The 21,444-nt window shown below is 37.2% G+C and overlaps 1 protein-coding gene across 11 annotated transcripts in view; it reads right to left on the bottom strand.

Moving 5' to 3' along the window:
* LOC105033506 (uncharacterized) overlaps window positions 1-21,444 on the bottom strand; it is a 42,028-nt gene that overhangs the window by 10,529 nt on the left and 10,055 nt on the right. For 3 of the 11 annotated variants that reach the window (XM_073251861.1, XM_010908345.3, XM_010908349.3), the window contains 5 exons: window positions 17,935-18,019; window positions 14,025-14,081; window positions 11,470-11,529; window positions 11,163-11,381; window positions 9,478-11,079 (listed from right to left, as the gene is read on the bottom strand). In XM_073251861.1, coding sequence (XP_073107962.1) covers window positions 9,478-11,079; window positions 11,163-11,381; window positions 11,470-11,529; window positions 14,025-14,081; window positions 17,935-18,019 — 2,023 coding nt within the window. Of the gene's footprint in view, window positions 1-684; window positions 1,065-9,477; window positions 11,080-11,162; window positions 11,382-11,469; window positions 11,530-14,024; window positions 14,082-17,934; window positions 18,020-21,444 lie in introns of those variants that run through there. The other 8 variants (XM_073251864.1, XM_073251862.1, XM_073251863.1 and 5 more) reach the window with 8 other exon arrangements.

The raw sequence follows: 21,444 nt of genomic DNA on the forward strand, positions 1-21,444 counted from the left end.
TTCTGCAAAAACTAGTGGAGGGACAAGCCATCTAAAGAGGCACCCTTGGGTAGTTCTAAAAATGTGAAGGTCACCAAAAAAGAAAAAGAAAGAGTATATTGCCATTTTGGCAATCAACATCCAGTGACCAGGCTACATTAAAAAATTGGAAATTTGATCAAGAAGTCACTCGAAAAGAACTTGCTAGGATGATTATTTACATGAATACCCTTTCAATTGTAGAGCATGATGATTTTAGAAGATTTGTTGCGAGTCTTAATCCACAATTTAAGATGGTATAATGTAATACTTCTAAAGGTGATCATATCAAGTTTGCTGATGATGATCAAGCAAGCCTTCTGAAAAAAATTATGAGTTCATGTGATGTGAGCAGGTTTCCTTGACAGCTTATGTGTGGAGTCCTAATCAAACAAAAGGATATTTGTCCTCAACGGCTTATTTTATTGATAAAGAATGGAAGCTTCAAAAGAGAATCATAAACTTTTGTAAGGCAGAATCTCATCACATCGTGATTGCTTTAACCAGTGTGATTTTAAAGGCAATCAGAGGTTGAAATCTTAATGGCAAGGTTTTAAGTATAATCTTGGATAGTGCTTCAGTAAACGATTCACTTGCTTTGTTCCTCAAGGAAATTTTTTTGGAAAAAATTGCTTCAGCCAAGGGGAAATTGTTCCATATTCATTGTGCAGCTAATATACTTAATCTCTTTGTTCAAGATGGACTAAAACATATCCATGATATCATTCACAATGCAAGAGAGAGTTATAAGTATATAAAGGGCTTAGCTTCACAAAAGCAACAGTTTGAAGTTGTTCAACAACTAGAAATGCCATACGACAAATGCCCTCATTGGCATAAGCCAACATGTTAGAACCCGACATATAGTATGTTGGAGAGTGCTATGACTTTCAAAAAAGCATTATCTTCTTTGGCTTTATTGGACTCTTAACTATAAATATGCACCCTCTCTTCAAGATTGGAAAATGGCTGAAACTATTTGCAAGCTTAAGATCCTTTATCATGCCATGGTCTTCAGTTCCAATTATCTGATCTCAAACCTAATGCTTTCAAGACATGTTGAAAGTGAGAAGACTTTTACAAATAGAGGCATGATGAAATGCAAAGAAAATTTAACAAATGTCAAAAGGCTTCGTACTTGTATCTAGTAATTCCAGTTATATTAGATCCTCAATTCAAGATAACTTTTGTGTAGTTTCGTTTCAACCAAGCATTTGGTACTGAAGCACAAAAATACATTGTGAAGTTTAAGAAGTTTTACGAGGGTTTTCATGGACATGCTAACACAAGTGTTGAGCATGTGATGACTTCTATTTTCACTAGAGATGATAGCAGTAAGAATCTAAATGATGATTTCAAACCACCGACGGTTTGGGACCAACATGTAAATATATAATCAAGTAATCAACATGTCACAAAACTTGATAAATACTTGAAAAAATGTGTCTTTCCTCGAAAAGATGATTTCAATATTTTTAATTTGTGGATGACGAACACACCAAAATACCCATATATGGTACATGATTTGCTAGTCAGGCCCGCTTCAACTGTTGCATCTAAATCAGCATTTAGTATCGGAGGATGAGTGACTAGTCAATTTAGAAGCTCATTGAATAGTAAAACAGCTGAAGCCCTCATTTTTGTCAAGATTGCATTAGAGCTGGAGGTATGTAACAATGTATCAATTCTCCCATAATCCCATTGATGGTTTCTGTTAGTTTTTCATTTGCATTGATTAATAATTTTTCTGCTATAGGGCATCTTCTACCAATGGAGTGGGATCTATCAATGGCTTTGGCAATAGCTTTGCTGATCTGTATATATGACAGATAATGGTAAATTTTAATTTCATGTCCTCTTTTAAACCTAGATATAACTGTTATTGCAAACTCTCTTACTTCTTTGGTTAATTTTAGTAGGATGCAAATGAAAGTTTGGAGTCTTTCCACTTGAGAGCCACCGCAACAACTACTTTGATTGATGCATTAGCTACTGCTTTTTCATTGATTAATTTTACTTTCTATTTTTGCAGCCAAGAGGTTTTGTATTTATTTTGTTAAAGTTGGGCAAGTATGAACTACTTGTTAATTTTAGATGGGAACGATTGTACCTTGGATTAGCAACACAAAAGCATCCCACTTAGTTGTTGCTTATGTATGTATGTATTCAGCATGTTTCTATTTTTATTGTTGTGGTTCATCTCCCTTTTGTTGTTATTGTTGTATGTTTTTGCATATTGAACAATCACAGGTTATGTATGTTTCTGTTAGATGTCCATAAACTAAGCCATGAATGATTTTGCTAGAAATTGCTGTACATCAGTTAGATAATCACAGGTTATATATGCTCTCCCATAAGCTGGGCCAAAAAAATTGTATATATTAGGTCGGACCTCATAAATTGATCTGGGTGAAAATCAGGCCAATTTTGAAACATTCCATTCCAGGCTGGGCTTGGGCCTGAGAAACTTGGGTAGGCTGGGCTCGGACATAAGGGTTTAGTGCCGGGCCTGCTTTAGGCCTTGGCCCGACCCAGCCCATTGATACCCCCACTCTTGACATATATAGAAAGAAAAAATGGTAATAAACTAGCATATAGTACTCATATGTAGACTTATTTTGGCTCCGGAAATCAGTTTTGATCAATACTCTAAAATTGAAACTTGATTAAAATCAATTCCATCTAAATCTTAAAAGTTTCAATTTTGGTTTTGAAGTTTAGGTGAAACTTTAAATCATGAGCCTCGATTGACGATGTGGACACATTTTTTTCCCATTGGCTGGACTCTCACAAAGTTTTAAATGAATCAGATGAATGATGCAAGTATGCAACAATTTTTTTGTAGGAATAATGATGATGCAACAAGTTTGAACATGTTGCATGACATAATTCCCACTTCCCAGGATGCACTGGTTTTCGGAAAGTTGCCAACAATAGCACTTAAAGGTTCCAAAAATGTATAAATTACCCTTTACATCCAAACTTGTCTATAACATCAAGTGCTACCTCAATCTGAAATATGATTGGATCACTATAATTCAAAAGTGTTTCATTGATCATGCATATGGCATGAGCCTAATACATTTACATCATACAGATCATAATATCAATATTATTACTATATATAAAAAACTGAATAAAATTTCTACTAGAAGCAATCATGGCCTTTGAATCTAATTTAAGATATCTTGGCCCTCTAAACAACTCTCTGGACTCCTAATATCACTTAGACTCAAAAAATCGGAAGAAAATAGTCACTAAATCATAGACATAGCCTTTGGCCACTTTTTTGACCCAGAAAACAATGGAATTTCACCCAGAGCCATAAGGTATCAATTGTAAATTTCTTAGAGACATTTTCAATGAGTCCAATATCATCAAAACGCAATATTTCTGTGACAAATTATACCTTTTGAAAGATTGTTCATGACATGTAGATGTCAGCAAACTTCAACAATCTTTGATATAACAGATCTCCAAATCCATCCCACATCACTAGGCATGCCAAATCTAGAGGGCTAGAAAGGGGCCATGTCACCTCTCTAGAAAATAAAATATGTTAGTATGTCAGATATATAGTGCATGGCCCCCCTACTTGCACTTCATAGCTTCACTCCAAGCTGTTACAAGAACCTCTTCTAAGTGGCATGTGAGAGAAAATAAGATTCTCAATACACATAGACCATCCTAGAAGCAAAGCATGTATCATAAACAGAGTTCCTTCTTTCTAGGATTAATGTCAATATGTTACCCCCTATTTAAAAATTCAAATTTAAATTAATTAAACTAGCATGTGTAAATCTTACGGTTATAGGTCATGATTTTCTATGATATTGATCAAACAGTCAAATTGGAATGGCCCAACCTTATATGCAATAATGTAATAATTGTATGTTAAACATTTTTATTTACAAAACTACAATTCTAATCAAGGTTTGCCATCTTTGTACCGGACTCCATATTAATACCATCCTATTACAGTGTCGATACAAGGTTCATTACAATACGAGATGGCGTACTGGGTGTCGATATGATACGAGATTGGTACGGTATAGTATGGGATGTACCGGATGGTTCGGCTCGATATGACATTCCATGATTCTAACATTTCAACAAAACAAAACAAAATTCAAACATAAACATATCAAGAATATACTAAAATTTTTGATGAATAATTTAATTATAATCATTTATAACTTTCATTTATATTTCCCTTTCCACGTTGTGCATTTACATGTAGACTTACCAATAATAACAAATGTACAAATCGTTCTGTCTCATAATCAATTGAACAAACTTAGAAGGTAAGCAAGTTGAGCTAGACAAGTACTTATATTCTAACAATCATGGTTTGAAGAATTGGTGCAATTGGAGAAGGCTCGGCCATCCCATCCCATTCCTATAAGGTAACAAGAATTAGGGCAAGGGTGGAACCCTAAAACCCATGCACATGGGGTGTCTCACTTATCCCACCTTCATTCCAATCCATCTTGTGGTCGATAAGGGCTCAGACTCCCAAACCACCAGTGAAACTAGATGGATGGAGTTCCCGTGGTTCCCCACCTTCTTTGATCTATGGATAGAACTCTCTTATGGACCGGTTGGATCTGACATTCAAATCAACAAAGTGGAGAAAAAAAGAAAGAAAGCAATGAAGAAAAAACGAATGAAAGAAAAGAACGAAGAAAGCATGGCAAGGTTCCCCGACTCGAAACTAGACTCATGTCGGTCGGCCGATGGTACAAGTCGGGGTACGCCCCCATATCGAGCCAAACCATCACGGAAATAAGAGATGAACCGGAGAGGAAAAAAAGAGAGAGAGAGGGGAGAGGGAGGGAAAGAAAAGGAGACCGACGGAGATGCCGGTGGTGCCCTTGAAGGGCTGCTAAGGCCTCCCGAACTTCATGATCCTCCGCAAGATGTGAGAAGAGAGAGATGGAGAGGGGAAGGCAGAAAAGAGGACTGAGGAAAAGATGGCGGGGAGGCTGCTAGAAGGCCGCTGGATGAACCATATCCACCCCACGGTTGCAATGGATTCGAAACAAGATCGTGTCTTTTGAAAAATACAATAATAGTGAAGTATTTATCATGTCTTTAAAAAAATACGACGAAATAGGGGTGTTGCCTGTATTTCGAACCCATAACAACCGCGAGGTGGATTTGGGCCATCTGACGGCCATGGGAGCCACATGACGGCCTCCCCGCCACCTTCTTCTCACTCCTCTTCTCTCCCTTCCCCTCTCTCTTTCTCTCTTTTCACATCTTGTGAAGGACCACGGAGTCCGAGAGGCCTCGACAACCCTCCGACGGCCTTAGTGAGCCACCACTGACCTTTCCTCCCCCCTCTCTCTTCCTCCCTTTCGTTCCCTGTTGCTCCATTTTCACCGACATTCTGAATCAAATGCCCAAACCGCATTGCTGGGCAAACCTTGGAAGAAAGGAAAGGATAGAAGAGGAGAGAGATAGAGGTACCCACTTTGCTTGCTTCTGTCAACTAAGGGCATGCCATCCGTCCTTATGTATTTTTTGGAAAAAGTGGGACCCAAGACCCCAAGGTGTCTACTTCCCCCTTTTGGGTTTTGAAATAGGATTGGGATAGACCAATGCCCATCAATGATCAAAAGCCCTCCCAATGTTTTTTTTTAAAATTTAAGATAAATTAAGAAAAAATAAAAAAAAATGAAAAGGGCATCCCAAGAAAGTAATGGGATGCTCGATCTAGATGGTCACCAGAACAGTGCAGGATGCGAGGCATCAAATTCCATGGAAAAACCAAGATGCCTTTTCGTACAGGATTTACAGGATTTAAAACATTAATAGACCATACAAATCCAATAGGGCAACTTAATAAGGTTGTATAAGCACATCAACTTTCACAATCCACTACATAACTCTAAAGCGGTGGTCTAGAAGAGTCTACTTGATTCTCTCATATCAAATTGTAAACCACTCATAATGAAACATGCCAATAATTCAACCATCAGGCCCTCAACTAATTCTTGCAACACCAAGTCAAGCAAGACTTCTTTGATAGTAAATCAAACTCAAAACTCCCATTCCTCCATATATAATTGCTGCTTCAAGTTCGTACTAGCATTTTCGAGGAATACTATTATGTACCACCTAGAGTTTCACAAACATAATAACCTCTTGTACGTTCTTTTAAAGTTCACACTGATCAGCAATTCCAAAAATTGGGATTTTGCCAAGCTTGTTGCTTTCGCATGAGAGCTTCTTTTAATCAACTATAACTTTCCACTTCATATATCCCTACGCTTTTAACAATTTTCTAATTAATCTTGTTTTATTTTCTTTGAGGATCATATAATGTTAAATCTGATCCAGAGGGATCAAGGAAAGAGCAGAAGTCATTTCCTTCTTTTTTCTCCTCAAGAATTTATCATCCTTTTCCTAGCCCTTTTTACATCTATTTTCTTCGCACACTCAGACCACAACAGTTTTGTGGCCTCATCCTTAAACTAATTACATACAGTATGTGAGCATGACTTTACATCTTTATTTAAAGTTGAAGTCACCTCTTCAGGGATAACTAACATCCCTTCCATGGTTCCAGCCACAGAATCTTTCATGGAAGCAATCCTATTCCTGTGTGATGATTTAATCAGAATCTCAGTGAAATCTTCAAATTAACCACCTCCTCATGCTTGCAGCAAATCTCCAATCATAATATAGATTGCACTCTCCCAAAAGATGCCCTTTTCTACCATCCTGTTTATCCCAGTTCAAAATATGAAGGAAAAGGATGAAGAGGGGGGGAGGCACAGGGGAGGAGAGGACTATTGCTGCAAAAAAAAAGAAAAAGAAAAAGAAAAAAAGAAAAGGAAAAAGAAAGAGGAGAAACAACTAAGGAGCAGTCCTGTTTATCCCAGTTCAAAATATGAAGGAAAAGGATGAAGAGGGGGGGAGGCACAGGGGAGGAGAGGACCATTGCTGCAAAAAAAAAAAGAAAAAGAAAAAGAAAAAAAGAAAAGGAAAAGAAAGAGGAGAGGAGAAACAACTAAGGAGCAGTGAGGTATTGCGGAGCAAACAACAGCCATCAAACCTACAATCCTAACAAGCTTAGTCTTTCACACTTGGAACAACCACCAAAGTCATAGGTTCAAAAAAAGATGCTCAGACAAGTTTTCACTTGCCTCATTGTGAAGGAGATAATGACGCATCAGGCTTGCTAAAAGGCTCCTTGTTAACATACAAAATATGTTCAGTTCCACCTGCTTCTAACTTACCAATGGACTCCGAGCTTAAACAGTGAACCACTTCTCACATTCCATTTTCTACTCTTTATGTCAAAGATTAAAAGCATCCAGTATATTATCAACATCAGTCAATCAAATTTCAAATGCCCAATAGCTCACGTAAGAGTTGATTATCCTTTGGAGCATCACCATTACCATAACCAATATTTACCCATCATCATTTGCAGTATTTTCATGAATCATGATCCTCCTCTCCTCTGATGCAGACGGAAGACCTTTCCCTTGTAACATTTGTTAATTTCTGGATTCATTTTCTGGCAGTACTATAAATTATCAGGAACAACTTGGAGAATCTTTTGTCAGCCAGATCATAGTTTCTCAACTTCATTCTATTTTATTTGCACTTTTACTTGCAAGGTCCAGGCACTAGTGAACTAGTTTATTAAGGTTACAAACCAGCTGGTTAACTGTTGTTATTGTTGCTTTTTACATTAGAATGCAAAAAGTAATATATTAGCAAATAATTGGCTGATTAGGTTAGTAGATGGAGGACTACAACTGGCTATTCAGAAGTCCCTTTTGAGTTATATTTGAAGAACGCCAGTGCAAAAACTGATTTGGCCATAAACTCTTCTCTATAATCCTTTTTTTAATCTCTCCTTCCCCCTTTATGCTTTTTTCTCTTTTTCGGTTTCTCATTGCCTTGCCACTCTCATTAACGACTGGTTCTCTGCACAATAGATAGAAAATGAGATCAAATCTATTTGAATATCCTTTTCTCCCCCTTTCTATCAACCCGCTGCTTTTCTTCTTCCATAACTACTGGACATCTTCACATTAGAGCTGATCATGGGCCAGGCCTCAGGCCTAAACTATATTCATTTTTAGTCAAGCTTCGGGTCAAGCCTATTTAAAATTTGATATTTTCTGTGCCCCAAGCCCAGCCACGATCAGCTCTACTTCACAGTAAAACATATCTGAACTGAAATTAGATATCTTCTAATCAGAAACCTCCTTTTTCTCTGGAATTTCCTCCTCAAAACCCTGGAAGTTTGATAATCAATACCAGATCTTAGGAGATCAAGTTACCGATCTCGCTTCCTTTTCTTTCCACCTAAATTTCATTTTTTTTCTTTGGTTATTAAAAGCTACTTATTATATCCTTGAAGCATTTAAAACCTTCTTCTCTTGCTTCTTTAACCTAATGTCCTAACCGATTTCTAGTATTAGTCCACCTTTCAAGAACTTACTAAATTCCTACAAGATTCTTACCTCATGGATCCTGAAACCTCTCATAATTATCTATTTCCTTCTCAAAGCCAATCATGAAAATTTGAAACTCACAGCCCTTGCATTACTGTGACACAGTTTCCTACCACCCTCTTCTATGCATCTATTTTGGTTCCTTGGATAATGACTACATATTTCAACAATCTGCTTAAGCCTCATCCTGCGAATCATGGTTTGCAGTCTTGATAATGGACTCTGTACCAATACCCAACTGGTACACACCAATAACAAGTGTCAGTACATACTTTGGTACCAACACTTGTTATGGGAGGCATACTGAGTCCCAGTATGATATGATATGCCCTGTACCAGGCTATATGGTCCAATAAGGCAAATCATAATGTGAACTAGCTTAGCCAAATCCTTGATTTGTTTTGAAGCAAAAAAAAAAAAAACCAACTTTGGCATCTGATTACTACTTCACCATGCTGCAACAACCACCAACATCCTTTTTTTTTTTTTTTTTTTTTTGGCAGTCACCTCCTTTGCCCTTATAACATCAAGAAGTAGTTCATAGGACCCCCTCAGGCATGAAAGAGCATCCAATACCACTAGCGACAAATAAGCCCAACTTCTAGGCATCTCTCCAATGCCTCCAATTCACAAGAGAAAAGCAAACATGTGCTCAGTCTTTTTCAATCTTGATATGTGACATGACATTAGAATGGTTTTATCTCGTGTAATAAATCTAATTTCAGCACGTGTTACTTATAAGTTAAAATAGTCATTTTGATGTCTCCAACATGAGAAGCAACCGGAGAATACCATAAAAACTTAAATAGAACAATCAATTATTATCAAGTTCTTGTGTCTAAGTAGCCAATTGTAAATTCACATGAGGCAATGTTCCATCTTATTCGGTGGCAATAACTCTGTTCCAGCATCAAGCATAAAAATTTTGAAATATTCTTAGCAAGTAGGCACAGCAGATAGGTACAAGGAGGAGGATTACCTTATTAGGAGTCTCAGAAGGTTGTGTGGCATCCAACTCGTCTTCTTCTGAGTCATCCATCTCTTCACATTCAAACTCCACTTGTTCACTTTCTTCATCAGAATCACTTAATTCTTCCTGTTCCATTACAATTTCTGGAAGAGACTCATCATGAAAATCTCCTCGGCATTCACACGCACCACCTTTGCTAGACTGTACTGCCACGGAATCAAAATACATTTTAGAGCATGCTTGTTCACTTATGATTGAACCTGAAGAAACTAAAACATCAGGACATCTATCTTTACAGTGGCTGATTGATAAATCAGCATTCACGCCACTCACTGTCATTCTTTGCTCCAAAGTAGGACTGTCTGACTCAACATGCTGATGCTCATTCATAACTCCACCTCCGATTGTATTTTCCTTGTCCATCATAGAACCTAGGTGAATGTCCAGATCAAGTTTATTTTCCTTTCCATAATGGCATGGAGCTGCTCTATTGTTTGCTACCTCACCATCCTCAACCAGGGGTTCTCTCAAGAGACAATCAGATGGGACAAATCTGCCACAATTATTTTGTGCTCCCGAACCACCTGATAGTGGATTAATGGAAGATATAGTAGCAGAGTCACCACTTACATTATCAGTTCTCTGCAATAGTGGATGAAAGTCGATGGTACATAAATCTGATGGAGGTCCTTTTGGATTTTGTGTCGCATCAACATAATTAGTTGTCCTAACTAACTTTTGAGACTTAAAGAAATTGGGATCAGTTTGAAGTTGACTCCTTGGGAAGAAATTGTAAGTGCTTGTAGTAGTGTTATAACAGTTCATTGAATAATACGATGAAAATTGATCTTCAGGAGCCTGAAATAGTAAAGGGTGCATCTGGAGATCTGATTCAAAAGTATTTTCTTCAGCCAACTGATTCCCAGAGGTCCCACCATCTTGCTGACAGCTAACTTCAAGACAATTATCAGAGGACATATGTAACTGCTTACTGGGATTTGACACAGTAGCATCCGGTTTAGCAGCTTGCAGGAAACTTGAAAGAAGCTTTTTTCTTTCATTATTAACAAAATCAAAACATGATGGTCCACTGTGATAACTTTGGAAAGCTGACTGAGAGATCACACGAACAGATGGGGGAAGGTTTACAGGAGGCAAATCTGGAGCCAACTTGACAATCCGAACACCTTTCCTTCGACGCCTTTGGTAAGGCAGCGAACCTAAATGACTTCTAGCCCTTGATTTTGAAGTGGAAGACAACTGCTTGGAAGAAATCCGATAAGATGCACTGAATTTGCTGCCGGAGCAATTAGATAAAGGAAGCATACTCACTGAGGGCTTTGAAGATGTAACAAGTTCATGCCCAGCTTCACTTTCCTGCCTTGATGCCTCAAATTTATCTGTACCACCAGCAGAATTTTCACAAGATTTAGTACCCTCGTCCAGCACCATATTAATAGGCTGCACGTTATTTTTGTTAGTATTTGGAAAAGAAATATCATTTGATATGCAATTGAAGCTCCCACGTTCTGAGTCTGCCAAGAATGCTTCATGAACAAAAGCTTCATCTTCATTGTCCATGTCATCTGCACTGTTCGCTCCATTGTCAACCTGGTAGTAACGAAGCCAACAAAAATAGTGAAGGAATGCGCAAGGATACACAATTTCTTTGCTACCAACTTCAATACACTAACCTCCAATTCTGATGTAACTTCCTTATCAGTCATTGAAGCTTTGATTTTTCTTCGCTTTGCTTCATATAATCGCCTTTTCTCTTTATCATCTTCACTTTTCTTATAAGACTTCTGTGTTCCAGTTGCAATTCTCCACTGGCGGGGTAGCAAGGATGGATCTCTATGGGGAACAAAGAATTTCCAAATGGACAACCAGTCATGTTTAAAGAGTTTGAGTCCCTGTTTTAGTCAGCAAAAAACAATATGATGAGATATAACAGCAAAACTGATCAGAAGTTAAAGGGGCAGTATAATCCAATTAAGTCACCTCATTGATCTGTGACTTTTCATCTGTAGTTAATGGAGAGGTCTTCATGCGTCGTACAGCCTGCATCAAGTTAATATATGAAACAAGACACCAAACAAAACTAAAATACAATAAACCAAAAGCATAAGAAATCAAGTGTTGGTAACAAATAGAAATGCCATTTTTGGGAGGCTTCCAATTACAAGTTTATGATTCTATACTTTCAACTAATTCAGTTTTAGTTTTAAGATTAAATATATTTTGTGAGCTGTTTGATCATTAAAGCAAGAAAGTCCATATATAGAAAAACATAACATAAACAAGAAAAGCTCAAGAACCTGGAAAATTCTATGAAAGTAGATATTTCATGATAATAGAAATTTCATGAAGTTTCATTATACAACTGAACATCCCATCAACGGCATAATATGTAATTTCAGAAAAACATAAATCATAAATATCATAATTCCGTATTACATCCAAATGCAACCTAAAAATCATGATATAAATTAAAGTATTAATGAAAAACCTAAACCAAGGTTTAAAGATGCCTGCCTTTATCCAATCCCATCAAAACCAATATGTGGTATTGAAGCTAGACATCGTGTAACTTCAGTAATTCTTCCATCACCATTCAAAAGTCAAGCAACAGAACTGTACCCATTATCCAGCCAGAAGGAAACCTAATGCAGTTTTGGCTCCATTTTTCTTGAGCATAACGCTCCCATAGTGTGAAAATACTCCCCTGTTTAAAACTCTAAGGAGACAGCTATGCAATCATTAATGATAAACTATTAAGAGTTTCATTAAACAATATTGCAAAGGCATTAAGTTCCACCCATTTTTTTCATTCTCCTCAAAAATCTGCAAATATTGCCAATTGCACTTCAGTTTCCAGGCCTAACTAGGTGAAAACAAGGATGAGAAATAGCTAATAAAATGAAATTTAAACTTTTCAGCCTTCAAATCTTCCAATATATTTGCTAGACCTACACTACATTTTCCTATGATCAAGGGAAGTAAAGAAGCTACATCTTTTTCCACCATGCATTGGCAACCTTAAACTTTGTCGGGAAGCGTTGTACCCAATTACCTGGGATCTATGTGGTTTTTAATATGTTATGTCAAACTTCAAGAATATTTTGAGACTAACCTCAACCTAACATCGATTTCCTCAATAATATGGAACTTCAAGATAAGATAAATTCGGCAAGGAGAGGAGGCTTTTGTGAAATCTAGAATGTAAATTACTAGCAAAACCTACCCATAATGGTGATGCAAAGTTTAAGTCATGAAGCCAAGGAGCAACCATTTAGGATGTCCTTAACAGTTAACATGGAAAGAGCATAGACAGAGGAAAATAACCAAAGCTTAATTGCCAAAAGAAAGCCAAGTTTTAACTGAAACTGATTTAATAGAAAGGCTTAACCGAGCCAACAAAGAGTACCATCTTTTGCTTTTTCAAAATTCTTCATCTATCAAGGGCAAGCTAAGACACCAAAGTTCTGTATAATCACTGAAAAAGGAGGTGGCTTAACAAAAGAAACCAGGACCAAAGAAGGGCCCTAAATCCACATGAGAGAATTTCGTAAAACAGCAGTCCACAAATATTGAGCAAGGAAATGGTTTGTAGTAATTAAGACACAAGCACTATAACAACTCATACACCAGCACCATATGTCATTTATTGGGATTTAAAACAAATAAGCTAAGACTATCCAATTATCTTGGGCCTGGTCTGCTGTATAACCCCATACCGTCCGGTACAAAACGTACCATATCATATTGGTCTCGTACTTATATGCTGTCTCATACCGTACCAACACTCGGTTCGCTGTCTCATACCATACTGAATCGCATATTGACACTGTAATAGAATGGTACCAATACAGGGTCCGATGCCGAGATGGCACACCTTGCCTTCGGAATGCTCCGTATGTCTTGCAATTTACATCTTGGTCGTTCATGTCATTTGCACAATAGGAGCATCCACTATGACATTGATAAAATATAAAATGAAATTCTCAAAAGTCTCAAGACCAAGCACTCTTTTAATCACATTCTGTTGGGATATGCCTTAGAATAACTAAACAAAATGGTTATATTCAGCTCTGTTGAAGTATACTAAGGACCAGTTTCTAGAAAAATTACCTCGGACCAACTCAAGCAAAATTTAATAAGCAGTCTCCAAATGGAAATTTTAAGACAAATAAAATCTCTACTGGGAAGACAAAGATCAAATGGTCATATTGCTCAGCAAATACTGAACTAAATGCCTTCTGGGAAGACACAGGGGTCAAAAGCCTCTAGCATATTGACATGAGAACACAGTTTGAAAGATATCTGAAAATAGCCAACATGAAGGGAAAAATTAAGATTTATAGACATATACATAAAGAATCAACTTGTATTTATCAATTGTTTAACTTCCAAACCAGCTGCACTATACAAATACTGGTGAAAAGAATATAAGGATAAATATGGTGTCCAAAGAAAAAGAGGACTATAACTAAAGAAGGAACAAAGATAAATTATGTGCCATTACATTCCCTTGTCGGAAGCTTTTAGATACTTACTTTGATTGGATTCTCAGGTGCTTTGGAGGAGCTGCGATTTTTCTGTCTCACAAAAATCTATGCCATGGAAAAGACATGTTAAAAATTTAGATTACAGCAAAAAAAATAGAATAATTGCGATTACTCAAGTAACAGAGATGACCCTCAACCACATATTTTGGATATATGGGAGTTTATAAGAATTATCAGGCTTTAGTTGAAGAACACGGACAGCTCCAAATATTCAGATATATAAGCGCCAGTAACTCATAAAGTGAAAGATGCACAATACAACACACACAAAACCCATGATGTCAATATCATGGCAACTGATTGCAAAGGCCATGTTGGGTAAGCAACCATGGTAAAAGTCCACTTGAAAATAGTTCTTTAATCAGCTAAACTTATGTCAATGATCTATAAACACAGTGAATCACAAAGTACTCTACAACCACCAAAGATATAGTTCAATGCACAAGGTAAGAGTCACATTTAAGATATCAGTGCCACATCAAACAAACTAATAGCAACATATCATACTTCTATCCCCACAAAGAACTCAAGCTAATTTTTAGTTGGCAATAATGAGCAAAGATCATAATAAATCATAAACAATAACTCTTTTCCCCAAATGCATGCCTGAAATTTTGTAATCCTCCATGCTGAAAGTTTCATTACCACATTTTGGAAACTGTTTTATAACAAGAATGTGGGCTGAGGATCACTCAAAAAGTAGCAGAACCCATGATTTTTGAGTTCAAAAGGTTGGACTGGACTCAAATGTCCATTTTCCAAATTTTAGTTCTAAATTCGTTGTGAGAATAATATAATTTTTGAGAATTAAATTTGTTAAGTACCCATGGAAATCAATCTCCTCACATGTTTTAAGTAGCAATAGCTTATATTTTGATTAGAATTCGATAAGGAACCTGATTACTCCAACCATGCAGTGACATTACCAAAGTTGATTAGGTTATTATATTTTGTATTAAGTATGTTAATTTGGAAATTGGTAATTTATTTGGCCACTTCCTCCTAAAAACTCCATGATTAGGGGTTCTTAAGATAGTTGATCTAGATTATCAAATGAACAATTGTCTTTCTATGAGAGCTGCAATACTTGTATATCTTAAAATCAGTCAGCAAACGGATCAATGTTGCGATTTCCACCAAAAGTAGACATTGTGATCTAAAAGTTATTTCCTGCAACAGTGGAGTCTAGTAGCAGGAAACTTCTAATAAGGTGCCGCACAGTCTGGAATCTATTTGATAACTCATTCCTGAACCTGTTTCCTATGCATTTTCTTATTTTCAAACATTTTTAAGAGATTTGCTGCTGTGCAACTTTACATGAACTGGCTCCTGCTTCAGCTAACTAAGGGTAAATACTATTTGCAGAAGAGCAATGGTAAAAAAAAGATTTAAGAAAGAAAGATTTCTAAACCAGCCTGCAATCACAACATGCATTGGAATTACATGAGTTGTTATTATAGTTGGTAAAGGGTGAAAATCATTTCACTAAGCAATATATAACATTACAAAGAAGGATTCTTGTCCTGTCAATACCACATGACAACTAGGACTAGCACAACAACCATGAAACAAAACAATAAACCCATAAAGAAATTTGCATCTTCTAATTATATCCAAAGAATCCATTCCTAAATCCTAAGAAATGTCCAATATGAAAATAAAAAAACAATAATGCAGATTTCAACCATTATAGACAATAACCATGCCCTAAAAATCGCCCAGAATTAAAAGTAGAGAGAGGATCATGCTCAATAAAAAGTCACATGTCAGGAGCTAGACACCACTGAAACAAAACATGTGCCATCTCAAAAATTAATGAAACTCAGATACTGGTCATATTATTCAAAAAAGCCTAATTGCAAAGAATTAAATTATGGATAACTTGGAGCTTGTCCTTCTCTTTCCCACTCCCTCTTGTAAGCAAAGTGAAGATGTAATTGGAGGACCAAGCCTTGCATTTGAAGAAGAGCAAAATGTCTTGTTGGACTCCTGATCAAGGCATCATAAGACTACCTAGATGTTTGGAGCTTCTCCCATCACACTAATATTTAAAAGTTTTCATTTATCAATCAGTGACTACAGAGCCCATAGTCTGTCTATATACAGTAAACACTGACCTAAGAGCGTTAGGTTTCTCAAACATTGTCTGGAAACTTGTGGCTCACCCTTTTTCTCCAAAAATGTCTTGAGGCTCAGAAGCAAAGCTATGCAAAATGATGCACATGCACAAATAGGCTGATGGAAGGCAGATATTTTATGCCTTATCCTGTGCCTTTCATTGGCACATAAATATTAGGCTTTGGTTCCACTATTAATAGGATGAGGTGAGGCATGGTAAATGTTTTTTCTAATGTTGTTGTTTATAAATTCAGATGCTAAATTTACATCTAGTAAAGTGTCATTGAACACCTTGAGCTTTGCACGGACATTCTGAAGATTTCAAGCCAACTTTGATCACATTTCCTCATGTTCTCAATACTTTTGTGCCCCTTTGGATTGCCCAACATTCAAAAATCCTGTCATTATTCAGTAAAGTAGCACAATCCAATTTAATATTTCTACTATATAAAAGAAAATCCATGAAGCTTATGCCTATTAGTATGACTGCCTTTTAATGATGGTCTTAAACAAAAAAATTGCATAAACGTGAAAGAAAGAAGAAAAAGAAAAGGAAAAAAAATGACTCTAAAATCCATCTTGTTACTAGGTCAAAAGAGAGATTCCATAAGTGATACACCCTTAAAGAAAAGCGATTATGGAAAGCACTTAACCTCTTTAAAAAGCAATTACACTGCCGATTGATGATTCATTAACTCCTCTTCACCTTAAAGTCTGCATCATTTTAGACCTAAATTTTGATCTTCTCTTATTAATTGCCAACCGTTCCAGCAATATGTTGAGTCAGTTATAAAGTTTGAGCCCTCAAGAACACTCCACAAGACTGTAAAACTAAAAATATTTATCCACCTTCATGCAATAAAGTTAGAATCTCTACAAGGCAAAAGTTATCCAATATCAACACAAAAAATTTTAAAAGATGAGATAAAGAAATTTCACTAGGCCCCTAAAGTAAATTTCAAACCCAACAAGAGAAGAAGAGGTCAGAAAGACAACTGCAGGGGAAAAACTTGTATCTAACGATATACTGAATTGGCATCTTGTGACTATGAGTTACTTTCAGTGGAGACCCTCTCTCCACATCTTGTGGCTACATCTCCAAGGCAGGCACCTAACCCAGGAGGTAACATAAATTGGACCTCCAGATATGAACAAGATAAATTAAGCGTAATCGGCAACTTCATGGTCACACATATAGTAGGATATTTCACATTTGCCTATCACATAATGAGCAATAAATTCATACTGTCAGAACACCAGCTACTCTTCTCATCAATCATTTCCCATCCATACAAGGAAGGTATTTTATCATCCCCACAGCAAAAGAATGTTCACTAACAATTTATCCCCATGTTGATGCCTCAGCATGATCCACCAAGCAGGACATTTTCTCCAAGAACTTCAGTATTTCATTCTTTCCATAGCCCTATGGAAGTGGATATTAACATCTTTTATACTTCATATATCTAAATAATATTGTCCTACAAACTCTTGGTACCTATTTTCTTCACTTCCAATACCAATTGTAGAAACAAAGAAAGATGCTTAACTAAAAAATCAAAAAAATAACTTTCAGTTGAACAAATAATCACAATAAAGGCTAATAAATGAAAAAGATAACAAATCCAACAAAAATTGCTAGTTGATATATAACTGCTCTTGTTATGATCACAATGGAGCAAAAAACTAAAGCAAAGTAAATGTGTTTATATATATATATATATATATATATGAAATTTCCTTTTTATCTGGCGCTGGCAAGCCTAGGAATGAAAATAACCTGATGCTTCGTTTTACAAGGAAGAAAATGTTGGTGTATTGCCCCCCAGTCGTTATTGTACTCCATCAATCCCATTGCTAGTAATCTGCATGAGATCAGAAGCCAAAGTTGACATTCCAATTGTCCAATTCAACTTAATGAAAAATACTACTATCAAGATTATGCAGAAGCATACAGCATTGTATGCATGGAGAAGGATATTCCACAAGAAAAGGCAATAAAATGCTGGAAGATTTCATATCTCTAAAGGATTCACTTATTTAAGCAGTGTTGTGTTAGTTTTCTGAAACTGGTAAGCCAGAGATGATTCTGCAACTTTTCCTTAGGAAAACCTTGAGAACCTAGGCTTTAAAACATTGAATATCTGAGAACATGAGATCACAATTTGTTGATTAGATGAAGGTTTTATGAAAGAAAGAACAAAGGTGCACATAACTAAGGAATATTTAGAGTTCCTCCAAAGAAATATAGTCATATCTAATTTTTGTCTGGCTCAGATTTGCATGTGATATTTATATACCACTTAAATGTCACCCTCTTACAGATACAGGTAATGTTAGCATTTCTTCCAGAAGGGGAAAAATCTATTTCAATTTAGGGTATGGTTGATTAAAAGGAAAGATGATTTTCTTGGGAAAATTAGTTTTCCATTTATTTGTTTCCCATAGAAAATTGACAGATTTGGCAAGCTTATTACTATACTTCCAGTTTTCCTTTCCATGGGAAAATTCTATTTTCCTTTCTTCTTTTCCACAGATTTCCTTGCAACCAAAGATACCCTTAAAGCATCAGGTCACTTGATTAGGAAGTTCCCGTACGACCAGTCCAAGATAACATTAAATGTTCACGAAATTTTTCCTTAGAAATAATTCGAACATTAGTTTTATAGCAATGTAGGACGTGTGAGTGGAGTCCCTGGTATTTGAAAAGACCTCAAGAGCCAGCCTAGATTTAAAATTTGGGTTAGGTATCAAAATATGGTGCAAAGAGAGGATCAGATTCTGCACAGATTTCTGTCTGTAGTATTTTAGCAGTTTCTTTCCCTACTTTTTTTAAGTCTTGCATGCAACCTTTTGACTTGAGCAGGCATCTTTCCAAGGGAAAATGAAACTGCAGGTTGGAAATCTACCACTTCATGCAATGATCTGTTTATTTACTGTCAACCTTCTTATGAAAGAATTGACATTACACTAATTCAAGAGTAGACTGAAAAAAATACTGTTGTTTTAAATCAACTTGATCATTACAAAATCACAATAAGGTTTTAGTAGTATTAACTTTTTGCATGAAGATAATCTCAATTAGTGCAGTACAAACCAACAATCTATCAAGGTTTTAACTCGACGTCTCGGTTTTCCTATGGAACAGGATGAGCCACCATCCTGGCACCTAGGATGATACCCCCATCCCATGGGATGTTCCACTAGAATTTAAAACCATGCAAACTACCGCTCTGCTGACCATCTTCTGCTACATTTTGCCAACAAAGCAAGTGAAGTTTAGCCACACCCCCTCCTCCCCCTCCAAAAAAAAAAAAAAAGAAAAATTATAGGAACATCCCCTCAACTTTAGCCCAATTTTATTTATGGCCTCTCGAATTTAAAAAATGTCAAACTAGTTCTTCAAGTTTTCAACATGTTCCAAAGTGGTCCTGCTATTCACTTACCAACAAACGATATTGGTTTTCTATTTCAATGGATGAAAATAGCCCTTGCTCATATAGAAGGGATCACTGGAAAGGAAGGGGTGGAGATGGAGAGAGCCACCGTGGAGGGGGGAGGTGGCGTCACGGAGGTCGGTATAGAGGGGAGGGCAGTGTCGAAGGCCTCATATGCAGGATTGGAGGAGGTGGAAGAGGAGTGAGGAGGAAGGGGACGGGGAAGGAGGGGTCACCAACGAGGAAGAGGCAGAGGTGGAGAGAGAGGGCTCATGGGTGGACTTGAAGGAAGACGAGAAGGAGGAGAAAGGAACAAGGAGGACGGGAAGGAGGGAGGAGGGGTCCTTGGCAAGGAAAAGGCGGAGGTGGAGGGAGCCACCACAGAGGAGAAGGGGTTATGGCCGGGCTTGGAGGAAGAGAAAAAGTAGGTGAGGAGAAGGGGGAGAGAGAAAGACTCGCCAAAGATAAATGGACGGAGGTAGAGGAGAAGAGCTCGTGGGCGAGCTTGGAGGAGGAGGACGAGGAAGAAAAGTGGGTGTAAAAGGAGAGGAGGGGAAGGAGGGATCGTCGATGAAGAAGGGGTAGAGGTGGAGGGAGCCACCATGGATGGAGAGGGCTCATGTACAAGCTTGGAGGAGGAGGAAGAGAAGTGAATGAAGAGAAAGAGGAAGGGGAAGAAGGGGTCACTGATGAAGAATGGATGAAGGTGGAGAGAGCCATTATAGAGAGGGAGGGCTTATGGATGGGCTTGGAGGAGGAGAAATGGGTAAGAAGAAAGGAGAGAAAAAGAAAGGAGGGGTCGCCGGCGAGAAACGGACGGAAGTAAAGAGAACCGCCGTGGAGGGGAAAGGCTCATCATGGGCTTGGAGGAGCACAGAGGAGAAGGAAATGAGGAGGAAAGGGAGGGAGAAGGAGGGAGGAGGGATGTCGGCAATGGAGATAGAGAAGGGGAGAAATCAAAAAGGAGGGAGATAAGGATGAGGGTTGTTTGGTCATTTTATAAAATGATGGTTTCATTTGATGGTCATGTGATATCATTATGTTAGCACAGATAAAAGGTAGAACCACTTTGGAACATTTCAAAAACCTGAAAGATTAGTTGGATACTTTTTAAAGTCAAGGGGGTGTAAGTGAAATTGGACGAAACTTAAAGAGTATTCTTATAATTTACCAAAAAAAAAAAGCAAGTGAAGAAAGTGGGTCATTTCAAAGTAGGGAAGGAAACTAGATGGAATCTATATGTCCTAATCTTTCACATGATTAAACCAGGTTTGCACATCCAGATAGATGTTTCAGTAAAGGTTTAACCACTAACTTATTCCTTACCGAATGAGGCAAGTGACATATTGTACTGTTTTCTGTAAAAACTTAAGCCTCTTCTCTGTAAATTAATATCATACATAACAAGCTTACTCTTTTATAGGTCTCCTCTTGGATAAGTAATGTTTAAATTATATAAACATCTATAAATTAGTTATAAGTTGTTTTCAAAGGCTCATATCTATAAACAAGCTTACTGGCATTAGTGCTTTGAGCTGGCTATGGTCTGTTATTGATTACCAACACTAAGCAGGTCCCAATAGACCAATGTCACTGATCCAGTATCTCAAACTCATGAACAACCCATAGCATGACCACTCAACTGAGCTAACCCGACACACTCGCATAATTACTGACCTGAAACACCTATTGATCTTGCTGTTGGTTGTAGATCTTATCCCTCAGTTTCATGCAAAATAGCAAAATCTCCAACATCTTACCCAAATCCAATAACATTCCATGATAACATCATGATTAACCATATAGTTGTTTTTAAGATCCAGTCTCTTTAAAAGCTCTCTTACTACCCACAT

Source organism: Elaeis guineensis, chromosome 2 (genome assembly GCF_000442705.2).
Source record: "Elaeis guineensis isolate ETL-2024a chromosome 2, EG11, whole genome shotgun sequence".
Taxonomy (NCBI): domain Eukaryota; kingdom Viridiplantae; phylum Streptophyta; class Magnoliopsida; order Arecales; family Arecaceae; genus Elaeis; species Elaeis guineensis.